This window comes from Rattus norvegicus, chromosome 9 (assembly GCF_021556685.1).
Source record: "Rattus norvegicus strain SHRSP/BbbUtx chromosome 9, alternate assembly SHRSP_T2T, whole genome shotgun sequence".
Classification (NCBI taxonomy): Eukaryota; Metazoa; Chordata; class Mammalia; order Rodentia; family Muridae; genus Rattus; species Rattus norvegicus.
The window spans coordinates 88,965,144-88,990,000 of NC_141542.1; the positions used below are offsets into that span (position 1 = coordinate 88,965,144).

Genomic DNA, 24,857 nt, shown 5'->3' on the forward strand with positions numbered 1-24,857 from the left:
ATCCAACCTGATCTTCTCTCTTCCTCTCTCTCAAGGAAAAACAAAACACAAAGTTGAAAACAGACTTAACACCCTCCACCCCGGTAAAAGAAAGAGAGAAGGAGGAAAAGAAAAGGAAAACTATGAAAAAGCAAAAAGCACACACACAAAGAGGCTACCATTTTGGGTTGACCAAACCACTCCCAGCATGCAGCCTTGTCCTGGAGTTGCTGTGCCCAGTGACATTCCACCAGGGAAAACTGGTTCTCCCTTTCCCAGCAGGCACCAGTTGCAAAAGCTTCTTGGTTAGGTAGCAGTGGGGCTTTATGGCTTCCCCTTCTCAACACAGGGATTTGGGGTCTGGCTTGAACCCATGACTGTGCTTGCTGTCAGTCAGTCTCTGTGAGTTAGTACATATGTCAGTCTTGTAGCGTCTGGACGGTGCTGTTTCCTTGGAGTCATCCCAACACCTTAAAGCTTCTGTTTACTCTAAAAATGTCCCCAACTGGGTGGGCCAGATTGCTCAGCAAGTAAAAGCCATTAGCAAACCCGACTGTCTGAGTTCAATCCCCAGATTTGACCATGGAAGAACCAGCTCTGACCTACACACACACACACACACACACACACACGCACACACACACACACACACACACACCAATTTTTAATTTAAAAAAAAAAGGCCCCAACTTCCACTTTAGGCACAAGGCATACACCATGTCCAATTTGTACTGGCCCATTAGTAAGTGGTAAATTAACTTTTCCCTAAAACATAATCTCTCTTCACTAACAAGTTAATAGAGTAACCTTTGTAGCTATCAGATCTGAACTTTAAAAAGATGTTTCCTGGCTCGACACAACTGATTTTAAAACATTTTTTAAAAAGATTTACTTATTTATTATATGTAAGTACACTCACTGTAGCTGTCTTCAGACACACCAGAAGAGGGCATCAGATCTCATTACAGATGGTTGTGAGCCACCATGTGGTTGCTGGGATTTGAACTCAGGACCTCTGGAAAAGCAGTCAGTGCTCTTAACTACTGAGCCATCCCTCCAGACCCACAACTGATTTTAAAACCGAGTTGGGCAGTTTCCATAGTGATCTCTTGGGAGCTGCCTAACATGGGGAGGTCACGGCTGAGACCCAATTTCAAGCAGAGCTGTCACTTATCAATTTCTTGGTAGGTTTCAGTTTGGGGTGAAAAGTTGCAAAGATACTTGAAAAAAACAAAAACCCAACACCCTGAAAACCACAAACGCATGCCAAAGCACTGGCCAGTGAGCATCTCCTTACAGGCAGGGTGTGAAAGCTATTTTAAGGGTGTCAAAATGTGAAGAGGGGGCGGAGAGATGCCGTTGAGGCTGGGAGCAATGGCTGTTCTTCCAGAGGACAGCAGTACGATCCCAGCACCCATGTGGCAGCTCACAACTGTGACTCCAGTTCCAGGGGATCTGGCGCCCTCACACAGACATACATGCAGGCAAAACACAAATGCACATAAAATAAGAATAAATAAATCATTTTTTTTTTTAGAGAGGAAGATTTCCGTTCTTTAGAGAGAGAACTGTGAAGATCGTGGCTGTCCCTTGAGAAGCTCTCACCTACCCTTGGATCGGTCTCACATTTTATCTCTTCCAGAAGCCCACACCCATACTCTCAGGTACATCTCACTATATCTTTGTGCCCCTGTGATTTTTCCCACTTATAAGCTAACATTCTGCTCTCGATTTCATGGATGCCCATTTAAAAAAACAAAAAAACAAACAAAAAAAAAAACCCCATAAGATTCATTTATCCATTTTTTTTCTTGGTGTAGCCCTAGCTGTCTTGGAACTCACTCTGTAGACCAAGCTGGCCTCAAATTCACAGAGATTCACCTGCCTCTGCCTCCCAACTGCTGGGATTGTATCAGATACCCTGCAAATCATATATTTACATTATGATTTGTAACAGTAGCAAAATTACAGTTATGAAGTAGAAATCAAAATCATTTCATGGTTGGGGGTTAGCACAGCTTGAGGAAGTGTGTTAAAGGGTCATAGCATTAGGAAGGCTGAGACCCACTGGTGTGGAGGAAAGTCCAACGTTAGGGACTCACCTGTGTTTCACAGTGAGCAATGAGCCCAGCTGCCCTTTGGACCAGAGGGAGGCCCTACCTCCACTTCCCAGAACCACAGGTTCCACAAACATCCTAGGAACACAGTCCAGGAAAACCAAGGGCAGACAGTGCTTCTGCCCCGGGGGAGGGGGGCACTAAGAGACTTGAGTCTCACACCCACCGAGATGGAAGAGGAAGTCACGACTAAGCTTTCTTATGACTCCCAAGAAATGAGGTTCCCAGATCCATTGTGCATCCAGAATTAGTGAGAAAGAAAAGTATTTGCAAAGGACAAAGTTAAAAATCCTCACCTTGGCTGTGTGGTTCTTCCTTGCTCTCTGCTGAAGCCACAGGGCCTGCCTCTTCTTCCCACACAAAGGGCACTCACTGCCGTGCCTTGGACCCTCTGGATAGGCCATTTCCTCAGCCAGGAAGGCCCTGCAGAGAGCTCACCCCGTCCCATCATTCAGCTCCACTCCTGCCCCGAGTCTCTCTCTGCGCCTTACTCTGTCACTACCTGACATCATACTCGCCTGTTCTCTCCTTAGCAGAATATAAGACCCTTAAACACAGACCCTGTGTTTACTGCTCTGTCTGTCTAGATAACAAAAGAAAGAGCTATGTTCTACTGGCATGCCCACCGTTATGGGTTTGCATTGTGTCCCTTAGACATTCATATGCTAGCATCATAACTCTCAGTTCCTTAAACCGTGGCCTTCTTGGAAGATAAGATGTCATAGGGGAGAGTCCTATTCTAATGAAACTATAAAAAAAAGAAGGAAGGGAAAGGAAGTAGGGACATAGATCTGCACACAGAGGAAGCACACTGCACACTGATGTAAAGACATGGGATGGTACGACATTATCATGTCTAGGAGCCCTCAGAAGAAACCAACCTGGGGCCTACAGAACTACATTTCTGTCATTAAAACCACCCAGTTTATGGTACTTTGTACGGCAGCCACAGCCAGCTAATAATATACCCACTGAAATCACAAAATATCTCAACTCCATCTGTGAAGTATGAGCTTTAAAACCAGGTCTCTACAGCAGAAGTTCCTTACTGATCGTCACAGCATCCAACGCAGAACAGCGCCTCAAAGGGCACAGGCTCTGCATCCAAGACAATTTCCATCCTTTACCAGCAAACCACATAGCCTCAGCGCCTTCTGGTTCATCCACTACGGAGTCAAAACCACTCACCTCGTGAAGCTCAGAACATATGAAAGCACTCTATAAGAAGTACGTTGCCCATGCTATGGGCTTTGGATATGATTTGTTCCACCAAAACCTGGGTTGAAATTTTCATTGCTAATGTAACAGCTCTGAATGGGATGGGACCTTCAGGAGGTGACTATGTCACAAGAGCTCCCATCTCATGAGAGGATTAAGAGTGATCTCGAAGGATTGAATTGGTGTCTTAGTTATTTCTCTGCTACTGTGACAAAAATGCCATAACAGAAGGAAAGGCTTATTTGGGCTTATGGTTCCGGAGAGATGAGGGTTCACCATGGTGGGGAGGTATTTGGGGGAATCAGAAAGCTGAAAGATCATATCCTCAACTGCAAGTTCAAAGCAGACAGAGAGCAAATGAAGTAAGGTACGGATATAGCTGCACACTCTCAACGTGTGCCCCAGTGCTACACACTCTCAAAGCTCTCTCACCCCCATGCTATACACTCTCAAAGCTCCCCTGCCCCCATGCTATACACTCTCAAAGCTTCCCTCCACCCTAGTACTATATACACTCTCAAAGCTTCCTCCCACCCCAGTACTATATACACTCTCAAAGCTTCCCCCCACCCCAGTACTATATACACTCTCAAAGCCCCAGACAATGCTATACACTCTCGAAATGCCCCCACACAGTGCTATACACGTTCAAAGCCGCCCACAGTGACATACGCTCTCAAAGCTCCCAGCCTGTGTTTACACTTTCAAAGCACACCCTTTCCCCCTGTGATACACTCCCTCCAGCAAGGCTGGATCACCTAAACCTCCCCAAACAGCACCTCCAAAAGGGAGCCAAGTGTGTGCATACCCCAGACTGTGGAGGCCACTCTGTTCAAGCCACTATAACTGGTTGCCTCAGAGAGGGAGCCCACTTGCCATTCTTCTGTCTGCCATGAACTGAAGCAGCACAAGGCCCCCATCAGTGCCTTGAACTTCCTACTTTCCCAACCACGAGCCAGAACAAAAGCCTTTTGATTACCACCAAATCTCAGGTATTCTGCTTAGCAACAGAAAACAGAGTGAGACGGTGAGTGTTCACTACCAGGCCATAAGCATAGCGTCAGCTTCCACGACTGACTGAAAGGCAGCGAGTGAACAGCCGCCTGCACTTGGAGGTGGGGGAGTCACTCTGACACGTCTCAGTGTGCACACCTACTAGTGTCCATACAGCCCAAAGATCACGTTGAGCAGGTAAGAAGTAAAAACCAGACCACAGGTTAAACTGTTAAAGTGAATAGCTTACGGGGCTGGCGACGCGGCTCAGCAGGGCAGAGTACTTCTGTTCACGCCAAAGACCTGAGTCCAGTTCCCAGCACCCATATCAGGGAATCCACAACTCCCCACAGCTCTAACTCCAGGAACCCAGTGCTCTCTTAGTGACCAGATTTTTTTACCGTGTGACAGGAGAGAAGTTCACACAAAGGCAGAGACAGACAAATGACGGAAAGACAATGAGAGTGTCTCGGACTGACGGGAAAGGACGGATAAACGAGCAGAGGCTCCTTTGCTTCCTAGTGGTTTTATACAGCTCTGTGTGCAGCCAGAGGACTCAAAAGAAGTAGGAAGCAGCAGAAACAGAAGAACAAGAATTGCCCTTTAGAAACTAGGGCAGAGAAGCAGGCAGAGTCAGTGGGGTGAAGGACTGTGTTTCAACACCACCCAGGGATCTGCCAGGGGAGAGGAGGGCACAGTTCTCAAATTCCCTGCATTGCCTATCAGATGGGAAAGGCATTCTGGGCATCCCCGGGTGTCATCCACAGTCTTCCCTCACCACCTCTGAGACCGGTCAGGTGCTAACTGTCTGTGCTCGGTGCCTTGGCCTCCAACCTCAGGACTTTGTCTCTGTCCCAGGGAATCCTGGATCCCAAGCTTCTGGCAGGGTTCAGAAGGTGGTGATGCTGTTTCTACTTTAATCCAAGGAAGTCCTCAAGTCAGGGGAACCTTTCCCGTGGGTGCGGCTGGCAGCGGAGCAGGAAAGCACTGAGATCAGGTCCTTCACATCACATACGACTATGGATGGGTTCAGTCTCTGCTCTCAAAACTGTAAAGTAGCAGCCCGGAGTCATTTATACCATCTCGCACAGGCTCAGGGAACACTGAGAGGGGGACAGAAGAAATTAAGAGCTGGAAAAAGAAACGAGACAGGCTATACAATGACATCTTTAGGGCAAAAGACACTTACCCCAATCACAAACTCAGCCAGTTTTGGATACCGCACAGGGCGTACACAAGATTAGGCTCAGCAACACTCAGATATGGATGAGGAGATACGGAGGAAGCTAGCACTCAGTGCTCACTCTGGTGGCATTAGATTCAGGCAGATTCACTGCCTTCCACTACATAAACATCGATGATCCCACTAGGTCTCAAGAGAGAACGCCAATCCAACGGTTACACAATGGCCCTGATTAAACTATAAATCACACACACAAAAAAAAACCCATAAAGTAATGAATTGAGAAGAGGAAGGAGGGATGGAGGGGAAAGTAAACAATATATTATGTATATGTACATGTGTATGAAATTATCAAATCACAAAATCAGTAAATAAAAAATAATTAAATTTTAAGAAATTAATGCTTTGGGGCTAGTGAGATGTCTCCAGTGTGTAAAAACGGTTGCTGCCAACCTGAGTTTAACCCACGGTACCCATATGACGGAAAGAGAGAACCGATCCTAGAGATTGTCCTCTGGCTTCCACACGTGTTCCATGGCATCCACATGTGTGAGGCCCCCATACACAGATAGATAGATAGATAGATAGATAGATAGATAGATAGATAGATAGATAGGAAATGAATGCTTAATAAAATTGCACTGCAGGTTGAATTCATCCCCCCACCCCCAGCAGAATTCCTCCTAACATCTGCTTTATTAAACTCCCAGTTGAGCTAAGCCTACACAAAGCAAGTGGACACTTGGATAGAAAGCTGAGAGGGAACAAAAACAAAAAAACCAAGGTTGTAGTCCTTGTTGGGAGAACTGTGCGTGCTTTGTACTGAGCCAAAGATACAGTCAAAGGATGACGTGACAAACACCCTGGAGAGGTAAGACAGGAGAATTCCCTAAAGATTATGAAAGTGACAACTTTGCATGCAGAGGACACTCCCCTTTTTGATCACAAGAGGGTAGGGCAATCCTACTTCAAAGACTCTGCTTCAGCCCCTTCATATAACCCATTCCTTCCAAACCTCTGCCTGGGGACGCAAAGAAGCAATGAATCAGACTGCACACACAGCACACACACACACACACACACACACACACACATACACACACACATACACACACACACATACACACACACACAGAGCACACACACACACATACACACACACATATACACACATACACATACACATACACACACATACACACATACACACACAGCACACACACACATACACACACAGCACACACACACAAACACACACAGCACACACACACAAACACACACACACATACACTCACACATACACAGCACACATACACACACACATAAACACACAGCGCGCACACACACACATACACACAGACATACATACACACACATACACACACACAAACACACACACACACACACACACACCGGGAGAGAAAAAATACTGAGACTTACCAACTTTATGCACAAAAAGAGCATACTCAGTATAATATGATAAAGTATTTTCCTTTTTTTTTTTTTTTCAGGCTATCAAGCCTGGATTGAAACACCAGATCCCTACCCAGCCCATAGTCTCGAGTCCTCTTTTTCTGGCAAGCCTCTGCCATCCCCACTCCTAGAGCTCCTTGGAGTCCCCCAAAGTTTATGTGGTTGCTTGGAAAAAGACCAGAGCAAACAGCTAAGAAGGTCGTGTCCTCAAGGGACATCTAGATTTACCCTTTTGCACCCATTTTCAATATTTTCTCTGGCACCGTCCACTGAAGCTGGGGGCAGGGGAGAAAAAAGGAACTCAGGGTAAAAATGAGGACAGAAGAAACAGAATCACATTCAGTTGGACAACTGAACAGAAAAGGTTCGGTGGCTGTAGAGAAGGCTGCGTCTACCACACCTGCCTGGGATCGCTGGCCCGGTACCTGGGCCTGGGAAATCATCGAGGGTGTCAGAACTCCTGGTTCCAAGTCACACACTGCACAGCCAGTACTAGCAACCTGTGTTCCCAAGGCACACTTCTGCATGCTGGGAGCTGCTCACAACAAAACACAAGGCTCAGGGGAGGAAGAGCTAAGCTCCTCTTAGCTCAGGTCCACAGAAGTGCTCTGATAGCAATGACAATAAACTAGTAAAAAAGCTGGGTGTGACCTTTCCGCACCTGATTCATAATTAAACTCGGCAATTATCTGTGCATTCATTAGCTGGTATTCATTAGCTACAGGAACTGACTCTTAAACTGCACAACCACAAAAGTGGCACAGCCAAACCAGCACTCGGAACAATTACCTTGTGGCACTGGGACCACGGGTTGCTAGTACTGGCCGTGCAGTGTGCGACCGGAACCAGGAGATCTGACAATACATCAACAGGAGTCCATGAGTCCTGTACCCTGATGATCCCCTTCCCCAGCACCCTGGGGACCTGAAGGCTGAGGAGCAGCTCTCCACCCCCTCCAGAACTGAACGACCTCCTATTTCCCACCCAGATGCAATCAAAGCCATCAAACAAGCGTGCGGCTCTTTTGCGTACTCCCACAGCTGAGTCAGATCGACATCAGGAAGTCCCAGTGAATCAGAGCCCAAGGCTTTCTGGAGTCCATGCAATTAAGAGCCAATTTCATTTATTCTAAGAGAAGCAAGACTGACAGAGAGCAGGAGTCAGGGCAGGAATGTTTACAAGGACAGAGCGAGGGAAAGGGCTAGGGTAAAGCTCTGGAGTAAACAGCTGGCTTTGGAAGACTGATGTAACGCCTCGAACACAGATGTGACCCACGGCTTCATGCACACTCAAGTCAGTCCACTTGGAGGAGTTCCACAGAGCCTGCTTTGGCCACTCCTAAATACACATCCTCCCCCATCTCCGCCCATTTCCAGAACACTCTGGCTAAAGCAAAGCGAATCCATTCAGAAAGGCATGGGGTAAAACAATCGTCAGAGACTATGTTATAAGATAATGAGGAGAAAATTTTCCTTAAGTGAAGCCTATTGCTACGAGGTAACACACCTGAATTGTATCCACGCAGTAAGAAAATGACAAAGTCAGAGGAATGTAAGCCTCCGCTGATCAGCAGTATCTACCCACGCAGATGAGATGTCCTCACCTAACCACCCGGCAACCAGACAACCTTTCCCAGATGTATCCATCCACAAACCCTCCTCACTGCTGGTCAAGACACACGCCACCTACTGCGAGCCATTTGTGAAATACTGACCTGTACCTTCACTGGACAGATTCTTTTTTTTTTCTTTATTAACTTGAGTATTTCTTATTTACATTTTGATTGTTATTCCCCTTCCCGGTTTCCAGGCCAACATCCCCCTAGCCCCTCCCCCTCCCTTCTATATGGGTGTTCCCCTCCCCATCCTCCCCCCATTACCGCCCTCCCCCCAACAATCACGTTCACTGGGGGTTCAGTCTTAGCAGGACCAAGGGCTTCCCCTTCCACTGGTGCTCTTACTAAGCTATTCATTGCTGCCTATGAGGTTGGAGCCCAGGGTCAGTCCATGTATAGTCTTTGGGTAGTGGCTTAGTCCCTGGAAACTCTGGTTGCTTGGCATTGTTGTTCATATGGGGTCTCGAGCCCCTTCAAGCTCTTTCAGTCCTTTCTCTGATTCCGTCAACGGGGATCCCGTTCTCGGTTCAGTGGTTTGCTGCTGGCATTCGCCTCTGTATTTGCTGTATTCTGGCTGTGTCTCTCAGGAGAGATCTACATCCGGTTCCTGTCGGCCTGCACTTCTTTGCTTCATCCATCTTATCTAGTTTGGTGGCTGTATATGTATGGGTCACATGTGGGGTAGGCTCTGAATGGGTGTTCCTTCTGCCTCTGTTCTAAACTTTGCCTCCCTATTCCCTGCCAAGGCACTGGACAGATTCTTACTTCTCAAGACAATGTGTCAGAGGCAGGAAGGTGGCTGAGGGGTAAAATGCTTGCTGCCTATGCCGGAGGCCCTGAGTCCAGATCCTCATCACCACATACAGTTGGGCAGGCTCTACCAACGAACCCAGAGACCAGGGAACAGTGACACAGGCAGAGGCTGGCCTCTGAGCTCCGGGGATCCTCCATCTCTATCGCCTCACTGATGAGCTTTGAAGGCAATGCCACCGTGGCCAGCTTTTAATATGGGAGCTGAGGATCTGAACTCAGATCCTCACGCACTTTACCCACTGAGCCACTTTGCCAGTCCCAGGATATTTGGCCAAATACCTGTACACTGTAGCCTAAATACTTTGACATAGAAAATCAATCTTAACAAAATAAATAAATAAATAAAAATAAGCTAGACGGTGGTAACACTTGGGAGGCATTAGGCGGGTGGACTTCTGTGAATTTGAAGCTAGCCTGGTCTACAAAGTGAGTTCCAGAACAACCAGGGCTGTTACACAAGAAATCTTGTCTTAAATAAATAAATAAACAAATAAATAAATAAGGTGGCCAGACATAGATGGTACATGCCTTTAGTCCTAGTACTTGGGAGGCAGAGGCAGGCCTGGTCTACATAGCAGCAAGTGCTAGGCTAATCAAAGCTCTATCATAAGACTATCTCAAAAATAAATAAATAAATAAATAAATAAATAAATAAATAAATAAATAAATAAGAAAGAAAGATGAATAGGAACTGAGGAAGAGACTCGGGCACTAAATCTAAGTTGAACCTTCCCTATCATTGTTAGCAAGATGAACTGACACCCAGACCCAGAAGTTAGCTCCTTTGGAAAATGGAAACAATCTTCCTAGTGCCACAATTCCCCACATAGAATACCCTGGATACTTTTAAACTGCAGTCACACATTCCAGTTTCCTGAACTTGGAAAATGTCTCAGTATTTTTTTCTATAAAAATCTGTGTCTCTTCCTTTATCAGAACTGCCCTGATAATGTTGTTTCTGCTTACGTTTATAATAACAGGCAGTTATTAGAAGAAATAAGAAGTATACAGTTCTCTGTCCTGGGTCCACAGACCCTGGTCACCTTCCTTTGTCTGTTCTGTAATCATCATGGACGGAAGCCCATTTCTCCTCAGACAATATTAAGAAGAGTCAAGTAACATGTTTGCTTTTCTTGCTTATTTGCTCTCTGAGAATGACTAGCTCATTCACTCCACAAGACCACTGTGAGAAGCTTCTCAATGCATCCACGCCTGCTGCAGACAGGCATCTCTGGTGCCCTGGATCCTTAAAGGTCAATGGACCTTGGCTTGGTATTAATCCTCCGTCTCAAATGTATAAGGGGTGTACTGGCTGGTTGTGTGTGTCTACTTGACACAAGCCAGAGTTATCACAAAAAAAGGAACCTCTCTTGAGGAAAAATGCCTCCATGAAATCCAGCTATAAGGCATTTTCTCAATTAGTGATCAAGGGGGGAGGGCCCAGCCCATTGTGGGTGGTGCCATCCCTGGGCTGGTGTAGTCTTGGGTTCTATAAGAAAGCAAACAGAGCAAGCCAGTAAGCAACACCCTTCCACGGCCTCTGCATCAGCTCCTGCCTCCAAATTCCTAGCCTGTGTGAGTCCCAGTCTTGACTTCCTTTGGTGATGAACAGCTATGTAGAAGTGTAAGCTGAATAAACCCTTTCCTCCCCAACCTGCTTCTAGGTCATGATGTTTTGTGACACCTGACTAAGACAGGGTGTCAACTGGTTGTTTGTTTTTAAAAGAAGACTTTAAAAAAAAAAACATTTACTTTTATTTATCTGAGTACACTGAAGCTGTCTTCAGACACACCAGAAGAGTGCATCGGATCCCGTTACAGATGGTTGTGAGCCACCATGAACTCAGGACCTCTGGAAGAGCAGTCAGTGCTCTAACTGCTGAGTCATCCTTCCAACCCAAAACAAGACTTTTAAGGCACATTTGTAGTTTTAGTTTCTTCTCTACTCCATCTGGTGGAGGAATAAAGACACACGTCTTACTAGCAAACTGCCTTGGGCCTACCTGCCAACAAAGACGTGGCCATCCTCACCACACAGACTAACCCGCAGAGGTGTGGCACTCTGCTTCAGGGATGTGAAGCTGTGAGTCCGGCCTACTTCACAGAGCTGTCAGTATTTGTAAGTACATTAACCACTTCCACAAACCTTCCTTCCTGCAGCTTCAGAAGGAAGCCACTGAGGACAGAGCCTCAAAAACAGCACAACAGGAATGGCGGCCCTCGCCTTTTAATCCCAGCAGGTTCTGCAGACTAAAGCATTCTGTATCAAGCCTGCCTGAGACAAGCTTGAGAGATTTTCAGGTCAGCCTGGACTACATAAAAAGATAGTCTCCTAAATTAAAAAAGAGGACAAAGGCTGTTGAGATGGCCCAGCAGGTAAGAGTGCTCACTGGCAAATCTGACGACTCGAGTTTAGACCCTAAGACTTACATACGAGAAGGCCTGCGACTCTTCTGGAGACTGATGGATAGATGTCTGCCAAAGATTATGAATGTGCTTAATGCCACTAACCAGAGCATTCAAGGGGGTTTTAAAATGAGCCCAGAGACTGTTTGCCTGGCGAGCATAAGGTGCCGAGTTCAGTCTTCAGAACCACAGGCTGGTGAGAGGGATCAGTAGTAAAGGAGCTTGCTGCCAAACCTGAGTTCAATCCCCAAACCCACTCCAACCAGTTGTCCCATGACCTCCACAAGTGTTCTGTTTTAAGTAACATAAAACACTGGGTGTAAGAGCACATGCTCGTAACATCAGCACTCAGGAGGCAAGGGAAGGAGGGAACTAGCTCCTTCTAATTGTCCTTCCCACATGCACATGCAGCCCCCACCCCCCAAAAAAGATAAAGAAAAGAATTTAAGCCAGGAGCAGGGGCAGATGAGTGTAATCCTGGCACTGGGAGAGTGGGGACAGGCAGATCCTAGGGTTTGTGATCCACAGGTCTAGTCTACTTAGTTCCAGGCCAGTGAGAGACCGTGTTTAAAACACCAAAGTGGACATACCTGAAGAATGCCACCTGAGGTTGTCATTTGGCATCCACATGCACACTCAAACAAATTACATGCACAGACACACGTATTTAAAGAGAAAGAAGATAACTAAATGGTAAGTTTTGTTATGTATATTTTAGAGAGAGAGAGACAGAGAGAGACAGAGAGAGAGACACAGAGAGAGAGACAGAGAGAGAGAGAGAAACACAGAGAGAGAGAGAGAAACACAGAGAGAGAGAGACAGAGAGAGAGAGACAGAGAGAGAGAGAGAAACACAGAGAGAGAGAGACAGAAAGAGAGGGCAGGCAGGCAGGCAGGCACTGTAGTCTATGTCTGAGCTTGTCCAGGAAAGTCTCGGTTTATATTTTTGGCCGGATATTATCAAACATCCCCTTTCCTCCTAGTTAAGACTTGGTGACTGTGACCCAAACTTGAAAACAAATAGCACAGTTACTCTAAAGATGAATAAGGTGTCATCTAATTAGAACATCATGACAGTACATCTCTTACCCTCAAAGCTATGTGATTCCAAAGCCAGTGATCTTCAAAAATGTCATCCGAATAGCCCCACAGTCACCGAAGTTGCTACTCTATAATTCCACTATATAGGGTGTGTCCCCATAAACACACAGTCTCTACCATCTACTTACAAGTACATCAAGATTTACTCAGGCAATTTTGGCTTTAACCAAAAAATAGCCCAGAAGATTTTTCCCAAACTTACTGGAGAAACCAGAAGGGTGTTTCTAGTCAGACAGGTTTCTGGGTCACCTAGCCCTGAGCTGGGACCCCAGTTATCCCTCTCATTTCCGACAACCCTGAGATGACTCAGTTTCCTGAGCATACCTACTGGAAGTCCTCCTCCCTGAGCTTCCAAGAACTCATCACTTGTCAGGACATCGTGCCACACGCACACTGCTCGGCACACAGCACAGTACTCCATAAATACAGTTACCCGGAAAACGGGGGGAGACCCCTGGCTCCTCAGATCCTATGCTTTTTAAATCCCTCTCTAAGTCACCTAGATCCAAAACAGTCACTAGCAAAGTAAAAGACACAACAGATGCATTTGGGACCAAGGGCTTGGCTCAGCCTTAGAGCAATTGCCTAGTGCCCTAGGATGAACCCCAATACTTCAAAAAAAGCAAACAAATAAAAAATGCATTCAGAGATTGATTATTTGAACCCCCCCCCAAAAAAATCACTTGGAAGAACCCAGAATTATTTGGAGAATGGCTTACTTAAACTGCTCCCTGTTGTTTTGTTCCTTCTCGGTCGGTGTGAACTTGCAGCCCTATTTCCAACACTAGCCAGTGCTCAGCCATTTGTAGGCAATCAGGTGTCCCTGAAAGGGTGAGGTTTGCCCAACTCTGGAGATCTGCTGGGGCAGTAATGCACAGCCCAACTAGAAAATCCAAGTCTCCAAGTGCCTCAGGGATCCTTCATGTGTCTGGTCTGTGATCAAGTCAGCCCTTTCTTTCTCTGCAAATATCCCAATCAACTATACTCTGTTGTTTCTTTTTGGATCAAGGACATGGTAGCCTGAACATAGGATCCAACACTAGAAATAGCCCCTAAAGAAGGCCAGACACTATTTTAAACATTACAGAAACGGTGTACTATGCCTGGCCACACGGTGCCTAGTAATATTTAGCTAGCTGTTCTCCTGGGGTTTGGCCCAATGTGGTTTCTACAGGATTATTCTGTCCACACAAGCATCTGGTGACCGTGGCACCTGTTGATATGTAAACACTAACTGAGTGACAAGTTGGCAGGTTCCTGTCATGACAACTGCATACATTTTTTGATCGTGTAATTACTTGTAAGCTTAAAAGGTAAGCACAGAATTTGTCATCCGTTATGCCATTAAAAGTACTTAAAAGTAGTGAGGAGAATGATCTGACATTTAACATGTATCTTCTTAATCGAAAGTGTCGAATCTGAACTGGGGACGTGACACAGAGGCAGAACACCTGCCTGGCAAGTTCAAGATCCTGGACTTGCTCCCAGCCCTGCAGAATTAAGTACCCAGTCCTCGGAGAGCCATGGTCGGAACTTGGCAGATGGGTGGGTGAGCTGCATCGGTCACCATGGAAAGCCATAAGCTGAGAAACGCTTCCTGAAATGTGGTCCCCGGCCTCCCACCGTGCATGGCACTTCTTCCACTCATGAAAACGCCTTTCCTATGCTGGCTTCAACACACCTCTGCTAATGCTCTCTGAACCCCGACCTAAGTCTGAATTTAGGCACTGTGGTGACTATTCCTCCTAAGTTATGTATTGCATCTTGGGACTCATTTGTAACAGGTATGTGGCCTTGGGTAAGTTGCTTAAAATGGAAGCAATAACTGTGCTTACTTATTGAATTGTTACCAGGACATCCTAATATGCAAAAAAAAAAAAAAAAGAAGAAGAAGAAAAGAAAAAGAGGAGACTGGCGCTAAGCACTGTTTTTCAGTGCATTTAATATTTTTTTACAAATGAATGAATCGGGTGCATTGATAATAAATCGCTAGCAATTATTAAACTCCTTAGAACTGAGTAGTAGATGAAATAGCAGTAGTTTAATGAGCAAGAGCATACGGATTATGATTTACTGACACGAGTATGAGGGACGTAAAGCATTTCTCAGCATCATTGAAAGGATCAGTTTTCACCACTTTCAGAGCTGTCAGTGTGTCATTTCTCCTGCTCTGAGTCACATTTCCACTAGTGCTTGAGAGCTTGCATAAATAAAAGCAAGAGCGTTCTGCCTGTGAGACTGAACAATGTCACTTTCCCATTTTTTTTTTTTTTTTGGTTCTTTTTTTTCGGAGCTGGGGACCGAACCCAGGGCCTTGAACTTCCTAGGTAAGCGCTCTACCACTGAGCTAAATCCCCAGCCCCACTTTCCCATTTTTTTAACACTTCAAGTTAAATCTGGAGCCTCTCCTTCATTGTGTATCTTGTCTGCTGCGTCCTTTTCCCTCTGGAGTAAAGTCAGCCTCGGCTGGTGTAGAAGAAACCTCCGTACTTCTCCAGCAGCCCCAGATTTAACGCAGAGACTGTAGCCAGCACAAACGCTGTTCTGAAATTGTTTTTCATTATTCAGGGAATCCTAAGTGTGAATGTTCCCAAGTCTTTGGTGCTGATGTTACTCGAGGAGAAACAGTTCAGTCCTTCAATATACTGTTTGAACTTCCAAACAACACATTCAAAAATTATCTAGCATCCCTTGTATTAGGTGGAATTCTTTTTCTTTCAGAACCCAAATCCTGTTTTATTAAAGTCTGTACCAAAGTTACCCTCCATGAGCACAGTAAGAAGCATAAAATTTGTTCAGATTTAAAATACCAGCTTACCAACTTTCTAGCTTCGTCTTCATAAAAAACAATGGTTAGTCCACTGTGCAATCATTCTGCACAAATCAATAACAGTAACTAGTAGTGGCTCCATTCTATCTGTCCTTAGATAGCAGTAATCTGTTAACATTTTGCTTAGCTGGCAAGTTCTTTTAAAATCTGGCTATTTCATATGAAAATGTAGATTTTTTTTCAGTTTCACTCTAAAAAATGATAGTCCCAACATTTTAGGCCCCATACCCTCAGCATGGCAAGCAGCTGTCTGGAGCTTAGCATCTGTACCAATTAGGCAGCCTGAGTCCCTAATCCCATTCAGGATGCTGGGTGGGGGAGGGGATCCACATCATTCACTGAAACTCACCTGTTCCCTGGTGAGAGATCTCAGATTGCAACTTCCATTCTGTACCCTGAAATGTTCTTCTAGTTTCCATTTAAATTATTTTATTTTATTTTATATGCATGAGTATTTTGCCTGCATGTATGTATGTGCACCATGGGGGTGCCTGGTGCCCATGGAGGCCAGAGGAGGGCGTCAGATCTCTTGAAACTACGGTAACAAAGAGTTATGAGCCACCATGTGTGTGCTGGAGATAGAACCTGAGTCCTCCAGAAGTGAAGCCAGGGCTGTTACCCACTGAGCCTTCTCTCTAGCACCCCTAGTTTCTATTTCAAATGCATACCCTGTGACTCAGAAAAGCAACTGCTGAAAATCTATCCGGACGTCAACTGCAGTACAGCCTTTAATGGCAAAAAAGCTCAACAGCAATGCGGACGCTGCATAGGCAGGAGTAAACTCATGCAGCAGCACACCAGACAGTCTCCAAATGCAGTACGAAGGAAAACACTAAGCTACAGACATGGAGATGTGTCTGGAGCACAGTAAGCAGGAGAAAAAGCAAGGTGCAGAAGACGACCTGGTCCACAGTCCAATCTGTGAGAAATGAATATATGATTTCATTTCTATTTTTAAAAGGAAATGCAAGCTTTTTAAATCAATCGTATATTACTTATTTTTTTTAAAAAGAGAAGTTCTGTGAACAGGCATTTTAAATAATTTCATGTGCAATAACTATCAAATCAGGTTATTTGTCTTTTTTTTTAAAGATTTATTCATTTATTATATATAAGTACACTGTAGCTGTCTTCAGGTACACCAGAAGAGGGCATCAGATCTCTTTACAGATGGCTGTGAGCCACCATGTGGTTGCTGGGAATTGAACTCAGGACCTCTGGAAGAGTAGTCAGTGCTCTTAACCACTGAGCCATCTCTCCAGCCCAGGTTATTTGTCTTGGTAACAGCCTCTGAGAGTCAAGCTCAGTATCATTTCTTGAGCAAGAATAAACAAACAAACCCCTGTGGGTGGACATCCATACAGGGCTCGCTTCAAAAGCTGCAACTGGGGAGAGTGTTCTATGGCTCTTATGGCCTCTTGAACTATCTTCAAAAGCAGAGACACTCAGAAGACAGAGACAAGAACACCTCCCAGGAGAGCTGCAGGGCTCAGCGGCAAAAAACCTCCAAGGGCAGTGGTTCCCAACCTTCCTAATTCTGCAACCCTTTAATACAGTTCTTCATGTTGTGATGACCTCCCAATCATAAAATTATTTCACTGCTACTTCCTAACTGTAATTCACTAGTTATAAATCATAATGTAAATATCTGTGTTGTCTGATAATCTTAGGCAAGCCCTGTTAAAGAGTTGTACAAACCCCCAAATGGGTTTTGACCCACAGGTTGAGGACCACTGCCCTAAGTGAGATTATAAACACCAACAGCTGTTGCAGAAAGCTCTAGCCCATCAGAACCAGAGAAACGCCATCTTCCCCAATTCCAACTCTTACCCAAGGCAATCAAATCACACCAAAACCAAAGCACCAAAACATGTGCAGGTCTAAAGTTACCACTAAAAGCTGGGCAGGGTGGTGCAAAGGAACACACACCAATGACTCGGGTCCCTCGAACTCAGAACTAGGGGAAATGCAAACTGCCCTTCACATTTCAATCTGAATTATCTAATGGCAGCTCGTTAAACCTGGGAAGATAAGAGATGAGCGATGTAAGATATCAAGGCATCCTTCTCATTGACAGCATTCGTCACTGTCAACATGTAATATATACTGTTAAGGTAAAGGTTCAAAATGAGTCTTACCAGGCTATCAAGCAAATCTATTCAAGACTAACCATAACTAACCAGTATTACGCATACTGCTAAAATACGTCTTTCATTTCACATAACTCAGCATATATATATATACATATATATATATATCCATATCCTATAGGCCGAGTTCCTACTACCAAACAGGATGAGACAGAAAGATTTCTTGAGCTCAAGGGTTCAAGATCAACCTGGACCACATCACCTGACTTCATAGCCATGCTCCATTCTTTCTTTCTCTTTTTTTTAAATATTATTTATTTTATGTATATAAGTACACTGTAGCTGTCTTCACACACACCAGAAGGGGCCAACAGATCCCATTACATATAGCTGTGAGCCACCATGTGTTGCTGGGATTTGAACTCAGGACCTCTGGAAGAGCAGTCAGTGCTCGTAACCACTGAACCATCTCTCCAGCCCAGCTCCGTTCTTTCTTTATAGCTGGTCTCCTTGCAAATAATATTTCTTTTTATTTAGTATGTGTACATGCACCAGAAAGTTAACATTAGGTCCTTAGATGCTTGCCGCCTTGGCTCTGTGTGTCTGCATGTAGGTGCACACTCACATATGCACCATAGTGTGTGTGTGTGTGTGTGTGTGTGTGTGTGTGTGTGTGTGTGTGTGTGTAAGTCACAGGACAACCTCCAGCATCAGTCCTTGTTTCTACCTTGTTTGAAACAGGTCTTTCCTGCTGTTCGTTGCTGTGTATTTCCAGGCTAGCTGGCTTGTGAGCTTCTGGCAATTCTGGCTGTGCCGTCATCTCCCAGAAGGGGCATGCTAGGATTACAGAGTCATGTGACTTCTACAAAGGTTCAGCAGATCCCAACTCAAGTCAACAGCCTTGCATAGCAAGCACTTTACCACTGAGCCATCCTCCGGCCTCCCACCTTACCTTCTGAGACAGGACCTCTCAGTGAACCGGGAGTTCACTGATTCAGCTAGCCTGGCTGGCCCAGTCAGTGATCCTCCTGTGTCTCAGCCTCATCAGCATTGCGATTACAGGCAAGCGCTGCCGTGCCCGGACTTTTTATGTGAGCTCTTGGGTATCAAACTCGGGTCCTCACGCTTGTGCAAGGGACACTGCACTGACAGAGTCAAGCCCCACCCACGCCCTGTAATGTCCATTTCTGTACATAATAAGCTGCACATAGAAAGGTGTCAGAAGGTGCTTTACCTCTGAGTCTTTGGTCTGCTGATTACGGACGACTATCAGATTATACAAGATCCTGTCATCATCTGCCTCTGTGTGAGACACGTCGTGGGGCATGCTCCATAAATTCTTTTCATCATCCCTCTCCAGAGTCACTCCAAAGGAGGAATATGGATTGTTACCACTGTGAAATAAGGAAAGCAAGCATAAAGATTTTGTTATATATGTATTATATATTATATACCATATATGTATAACATATTATATATGTAAACCTTACAATATAAATAAAACGTATAACTTATCTATAACAAAAAGGTTTAAGTCTTTTAAATAATTAAGCATAAGCACAATCCAATTAATAACAAACCAACTTACTTAATCACCTTAAAAATAGCCTAAAAGGGATGGCAAGATGGGTGCATAACAACGCGCACGCACGCGCACACACACACACACACAGAAAGAGAGAGAGAGAGAGAGAGAGAGAGAGAGAGAGGGGGGTGGGGGGAGGAAAGTTTTGTTCTGTACTCTTATTTCATGAAATATACCCATGTTTGGCCTTGGGGAGGCTGGTGATGAAGCACCACACACAGAACATGCCTGTGCATAGCCTTAGTTAACTTCTGAAGGACAGGACAGTCAGCCACACTGGAGCTGCTCACTTCATCTAATAACATGTATGAGGGTGACTACACCTTAGTCACGGGACTCAGTAAAACTGTGGGCGTATGGATGGGACTCCTGTCTCCAGTCCTCAGTAAAAGCAAGAATAGGAGATTGCTACTGGGTGATCACATGGCTATAAAATTAAAAACTATGGCAAGTGCTGTAAAGGGGGCAGTGGGGGAGCACATCTAGGATGCTGGCAGCAGACCCTGGCTTAGTGGACACTGGGCAGGCAAATGGAGAAACCATGCTAGGACTGTAAGGAGGCAGGTACCAACAGAGCTGCCAGCAAGGGAGGCATGTGAGGGAAGTTCGGTGGGTACACTGGAAGAAAGGGAACCCTGGTCAGCAAACTGAGGGAAGCTGGAGAGGAAGCTCAGGGCTAGAGACACGCATGGGTCAGGCTCCTAACCTTTTCCTAGGTTAGTGCGGGCCTGACTCCTGAGCTAAGGGACTCCTCGCAGGACTGTGGAGAGCAGCGTTAGCACCTTAAAACCCAGGTAAAAAGCGTGGGGAATGCTCGGGCTCTGGCAGGAGAGAATTCGAGAGATTTTCTGTAACTATGTAGTTGAAGAGCTAGGCATGGGCACAGCAAGCCTGGGCCATCCTGTGCTACACAGAGATTCTTCTGTATAAAAAGAAGAGGAAGGGGAAGGTGAAAGGGAAGATGTAGTTGAGGTGTGCGAGGCCCTGGTTTGATCCTTAGCACCAGAATAAGTGCTTATGTCCATATGTAAGCAATTCAGATAGCTTAAGCGAGAGTCGATAAATGTGGGAGGGGGGAACCAATGAAGGTGGTGAAGCAAAAGCTACCTTGGTGCTCTGTGCATAAAGACCTCAATAAGCACGGAGGAGCGAGGGCAAAGAATCGCATCAGAAAAACAGCTCAAGAAAGGGCAGCAAACGTGGGTAGGCATACACTGCAGTGACACAGTGACGTGTTGTGAAGATGCAGGGGGATCTGGTGTCAGGCTTTTGTCCCGTGAGCTGTGACAGGTCAGATCAAAGGGTTGTAGAGCAATAACCCTGACGGAGGAATAAGGAAATTGCGTAACTGGGGCAGTGTCACAATCAACTGTCATATGAGGAGGGCTGTGTGCCTTAGTCACTCACTGTTCTTGTGCTGTGAAGAGACGCCATGACCAAGGCAGCCCCTATAAAACAAAGCATCTAACTGGGAGCTTGCAAGCAGCTTCAGAGGCTTAGTCCATCATCAGCAGGGAGCATGGTGGCTGGGTTCTTTTGGCCTACTAGTTCTCACAGCCTGTAAGCCATGGCACTCAACACTTGTATCAAGGGCTCTTCCATTCCACCCCTCCTGTTGTACAGCCGTCTGGGACAGGAAGGGTGAGGGTCACTAGCCCACTTGATAGCTAAGAACTAAACTTCTCCAAGGAAAGGCTGACAGTCTTCCCGAGCGAGGTTCTGGTCTGGGAGTCCAGACTGAGCAACCCTGTCAAGAGCTGAGAGACTGGTTTTACTCAATAACACTGATCCTTCTCTTGGATGCCCACTGGGTAGCCAAGTGCAGGATAAAGCTTGGTGTGTCTGTCTTCTGTTTTCCTTTGTCTCCATTGTCTTTGTTGTTATTGTTGTTGTTGATGTCGTTGTTATTTAGATTTTTTATTTATTTACATTTCAAATGTTATCCCCTTTCCTGGTTTCCCTCCCGTAAAACCCCTATCCCATCCTCCTTTCCTTCTCCTTCTTCTACGAGGGTGTTCCCCACCCATCCACCCACCGCTTCCCGCCTCCCCCTGACCTGACATTCCCCTACACTGGGGGGGGTCGAGTCTTGATAGGACCAAGGGCCTCTCCTCCCACTGGTGCCCAACAAGGCCATCCTCTGCTACATATGCAGTTAAGCCATGGTTCTGTCCATGTGTACTCTTTGGATGGCGGTTTAGTCCCTGGGAGCTCTTGGTTGGTTATGCTGTTCTTATGGGGTTGCAAACCCCTTCAGCTCCTTCAATCCTTTCTCTAACTCCTCCAATGGACACCCCGTTCTCAGTTCAATGGCTGGCTGCAAGCATCCACCTCTGTATTTGTCACGCTCTGGCAGAGCCTCTCAGGTGTCTCCATTGTCTTAAAACTTCAGATCAGATTCTTGTTCTGATCTGCACATGGACATGTTAATCATTTAAGGCGAGTCTGTTGAAACACTGGCAATACAATGTTGATTAGCACTGTATTTACCTAACCTATCCCATCCCTCCAGACCAAAGGCATGAAGATAAGATATCCAGGGTATTTTCCAGACTGGCAGAGCATCCAGCTGTCAGCTTTTACAATATCCGGCTCTGGAGCCCCTGGAGTCCAGCCTAGAAGTTTCCAATATTCCCTGGACCTATAGTCACATGGATTCCAGGACCTATAGTCACATGGGTTCCAGGAACACAGAAGCCTCACTCACAGACGGAGCTCAAGATGAGCTCATCCCCTAAGTGGGATCAATTACTCAATGACAGTAACTGAATGCCCCTAGCCCAAAGGCAGGGCAGTCATCTCTTGGGAACTGAATTGTCTGTCCCATCCCATCTCCTGCCCCACCCCTTCTCTCTCTCTCTCTCTCTCTCTCTCTCTCTCTCTCTCTCTCTCTCTCACACACACACACACACACACACACACACACACACACACACACTTTATCCAATGTTAAACGCCAGCTTACTTCATCTATAAGCTAGAGAGACACATATTAGGAAGGTTTAAATGTAACACAAAAGCCAGACAGTGATGGTGCGTGTCTTTGATCCTAGCACTTCAAAGGCCGAGGCAGGCGGATCTCTGGTCTACAGAGTTCCAGGACAGCCAAGGCTACACAGAGAACCCTGTCTTGAAAAAACAAACAAACAAACAAAGGTAACATATATAGAAATGTTCACCCTGGCAACAGGTGCCCCGTCCTGAGTTCTCCCCACATCTAGGCTTGCCCTAATTAAGGGTATGGTTTTGAAGTTAGCACTTGGAGAGCCTCAAGCTCTACCTAGTCACTGATACTCAGGAGACAAAGGAAAGCAGGAAAAGAACCAGAGGGGAGGCAGGGAGGGAGTCCGCCTTGAGTGAACCTCTCCAGGGGTCCCCCCTCCTTCATCAGATGCCCCCATCTAAGCCCACTTGTCTCTGGACAGCCACATCCATCCCACTCTCCACCACATATCTCCCCACCAGGACCCAAGTGGCCATGTTCTTCAGTACTAGTAAGTCTTCTTTAGAATCAGAGGGAAGGTGGCCTCCTGCCTACAAATAAGTGATTATTCTAGCCATGGTTTTCAAAAGGCTGGTCAAGGGGCTGGAAAGATAGCTCCGTGGGAAAGTGGCTGCCTCTGTAGCACAGGTATGTATGGTAAGGTAAGGCTGTAATCCCAGCCTAGCCTACTGGTAGTTTCTGAGTCAGAGAGGGAACCTGGCCTCAAAAGGAAGATGGAAAGTTCCCGAAGAATGACACCAAGGCCATTGTGTGGTCTCCAAATGCACCCATACATGTGCATGCACATGCACGCGCACGCACACACACACACACACACACACACACATGCATGCACACATGCCCGCACACACGCACACTCGCACGCACACTTCAGAGAGAACCATGGCTAGGAGCTCTCTAAGAGCACTAGACGGGTATGTCTGGCCAGCTCCTGGGTCCTCAGGCTTGGTTCGCAGCCACCTGGAGGACTCCAGCCAACTCTTATCAATTTACCTTACTCAGAAAGCAGCCAGGAGAAACCAGACTAAAAAGAATAAAGCAAATAACCTGAGGGAAAGCATCTCAGGAACCTTTGTGAGGCCCAGACCATGAAGGGCACAGGCGTGTGACCTGAACCTAGGCCAGGAGCCCTAGGAGTCTCAGGAGGACACATGAAGGAAGGGGGTTCCAGCCAGCAGCTTCCCTCTCTCTTCCTCCCTCCTATAACCAAGTCTAAAAGGTTCTAAAGAACGCTTTGCCCTGGCCACCATCTGCTGATGATAAATATTTAATGAACCTCGGGCATTTGAGAAACTGTTCTGATGTTACAGCCCAAGCAGAAGCCACTCTCACTCCCAAAGGGGAGGCCTTGCACTTCATCCTACCCTCACCTCAGGGCATGAGACCCAAACAGGGCAGGAGTCTCCTTTCAACGGTGTAAGTAAAAGTCTGCCTGGGGACGTGGTTGCCAAGTGCCTGTCAGCATGAAAGCCATTTACAGGGAAAGCCAAGCAACTCCTCACCACCACCAAGGACCCTGTGTAAAAAGAAGACTTTGAGAAGAGCTACAAGATACTACACGTACAGGATGGCTGGTGGCCAGACGTTCCAATGACCTCACTGCTCTGATCCTGGGCCCTGGGTCAGCAATGGCTGATCTAAGACTGAAGCTATGAACAGGGAAGGGACCAAAGGCTGAGTGAGTCTAGAAAGGCAGACCTCAGGAAGCTGTGTGATCTCCCCTCGCTCTGCCCAAGGCCTCCTGACCCAGTCTCCACTAGGGCCTGGCCAGCCCCATAAGTGGTACCTCCCAGTAAGGGAGCCGGGGACTCTAAGAGCTCTTCCGGCCCTCCTCTCCTGACCTTCTCCCTCTCACTCCTTTTCGTCCTCTCCTCCGTTCCCTTCCCTTCTGCTTTCTTTCATTCTTCCATTCTTTCTTCATTTCTTCTAAGTCTAGCTTTTTCTTTTCCTTTTAAAAAAACCTGCTCGGTCCAATGTTTAAACACCTGCTCCCCAAGCCAGGCATGGTGGCCTACATCTTTAATCCTAGCACCATGAGGCAAAGGCAGGCAGGTCTCTGTGAGTTCAAGGTCAGCCTAGTCTACAGACAGAGTTCCAAACTGTCCAGAGCTGCATAGTGAGAGCCTGTCTCTAAAACATATAAACACACATACTGCCTCGCCTCAAGTTTAAACCCTATTCATTTAAACGTTGTGGGGGTTTTCTGGGCCCTGGTCCCCCTTCACATGACTTCCTTCAACATCAGAGATGTGACACCCCTGGAATGAAGGATGAGAACCTCAGGTTCTTGGCTGCTGGCCCTGAGATTCGTGTCTCTTTGGGCTTTTCATCCCCTTGGCTAAGGCGGACCCTAGAGGTGCAGACCTGGATACTCCACTTCCAAGGCTGAGATCCCTGCAAAGCCAGCAGGGCAGCACAGTGTCCATTGCCTCCAGCTGAGGGGACACTGGA

The 24,857-nt window shown here is 46.3% G+C and overlaps 1 protein-coding gene across 3 annotated transcripts in view; it reads right to left on the reverse strand.

Moving 5' to 3' along the window:
- Positions 1–24,857, reverse strand: part of Mreg (melanoregulin) — a 69,406-nt gene that overhangs the window by 14,551 nt on the left and 29,998 nt on the right. For all 3 annotated transcript variants that reach the window (XM_087567318.1, NM_001192002.2, XM_087567316.1), the window contains 1 exon segment: positions 19,052–19,211. In XM_087567318.1, coding sequence (XP_087423444.1) covers positions 19,052–19,211 — 160 coding nt within the window.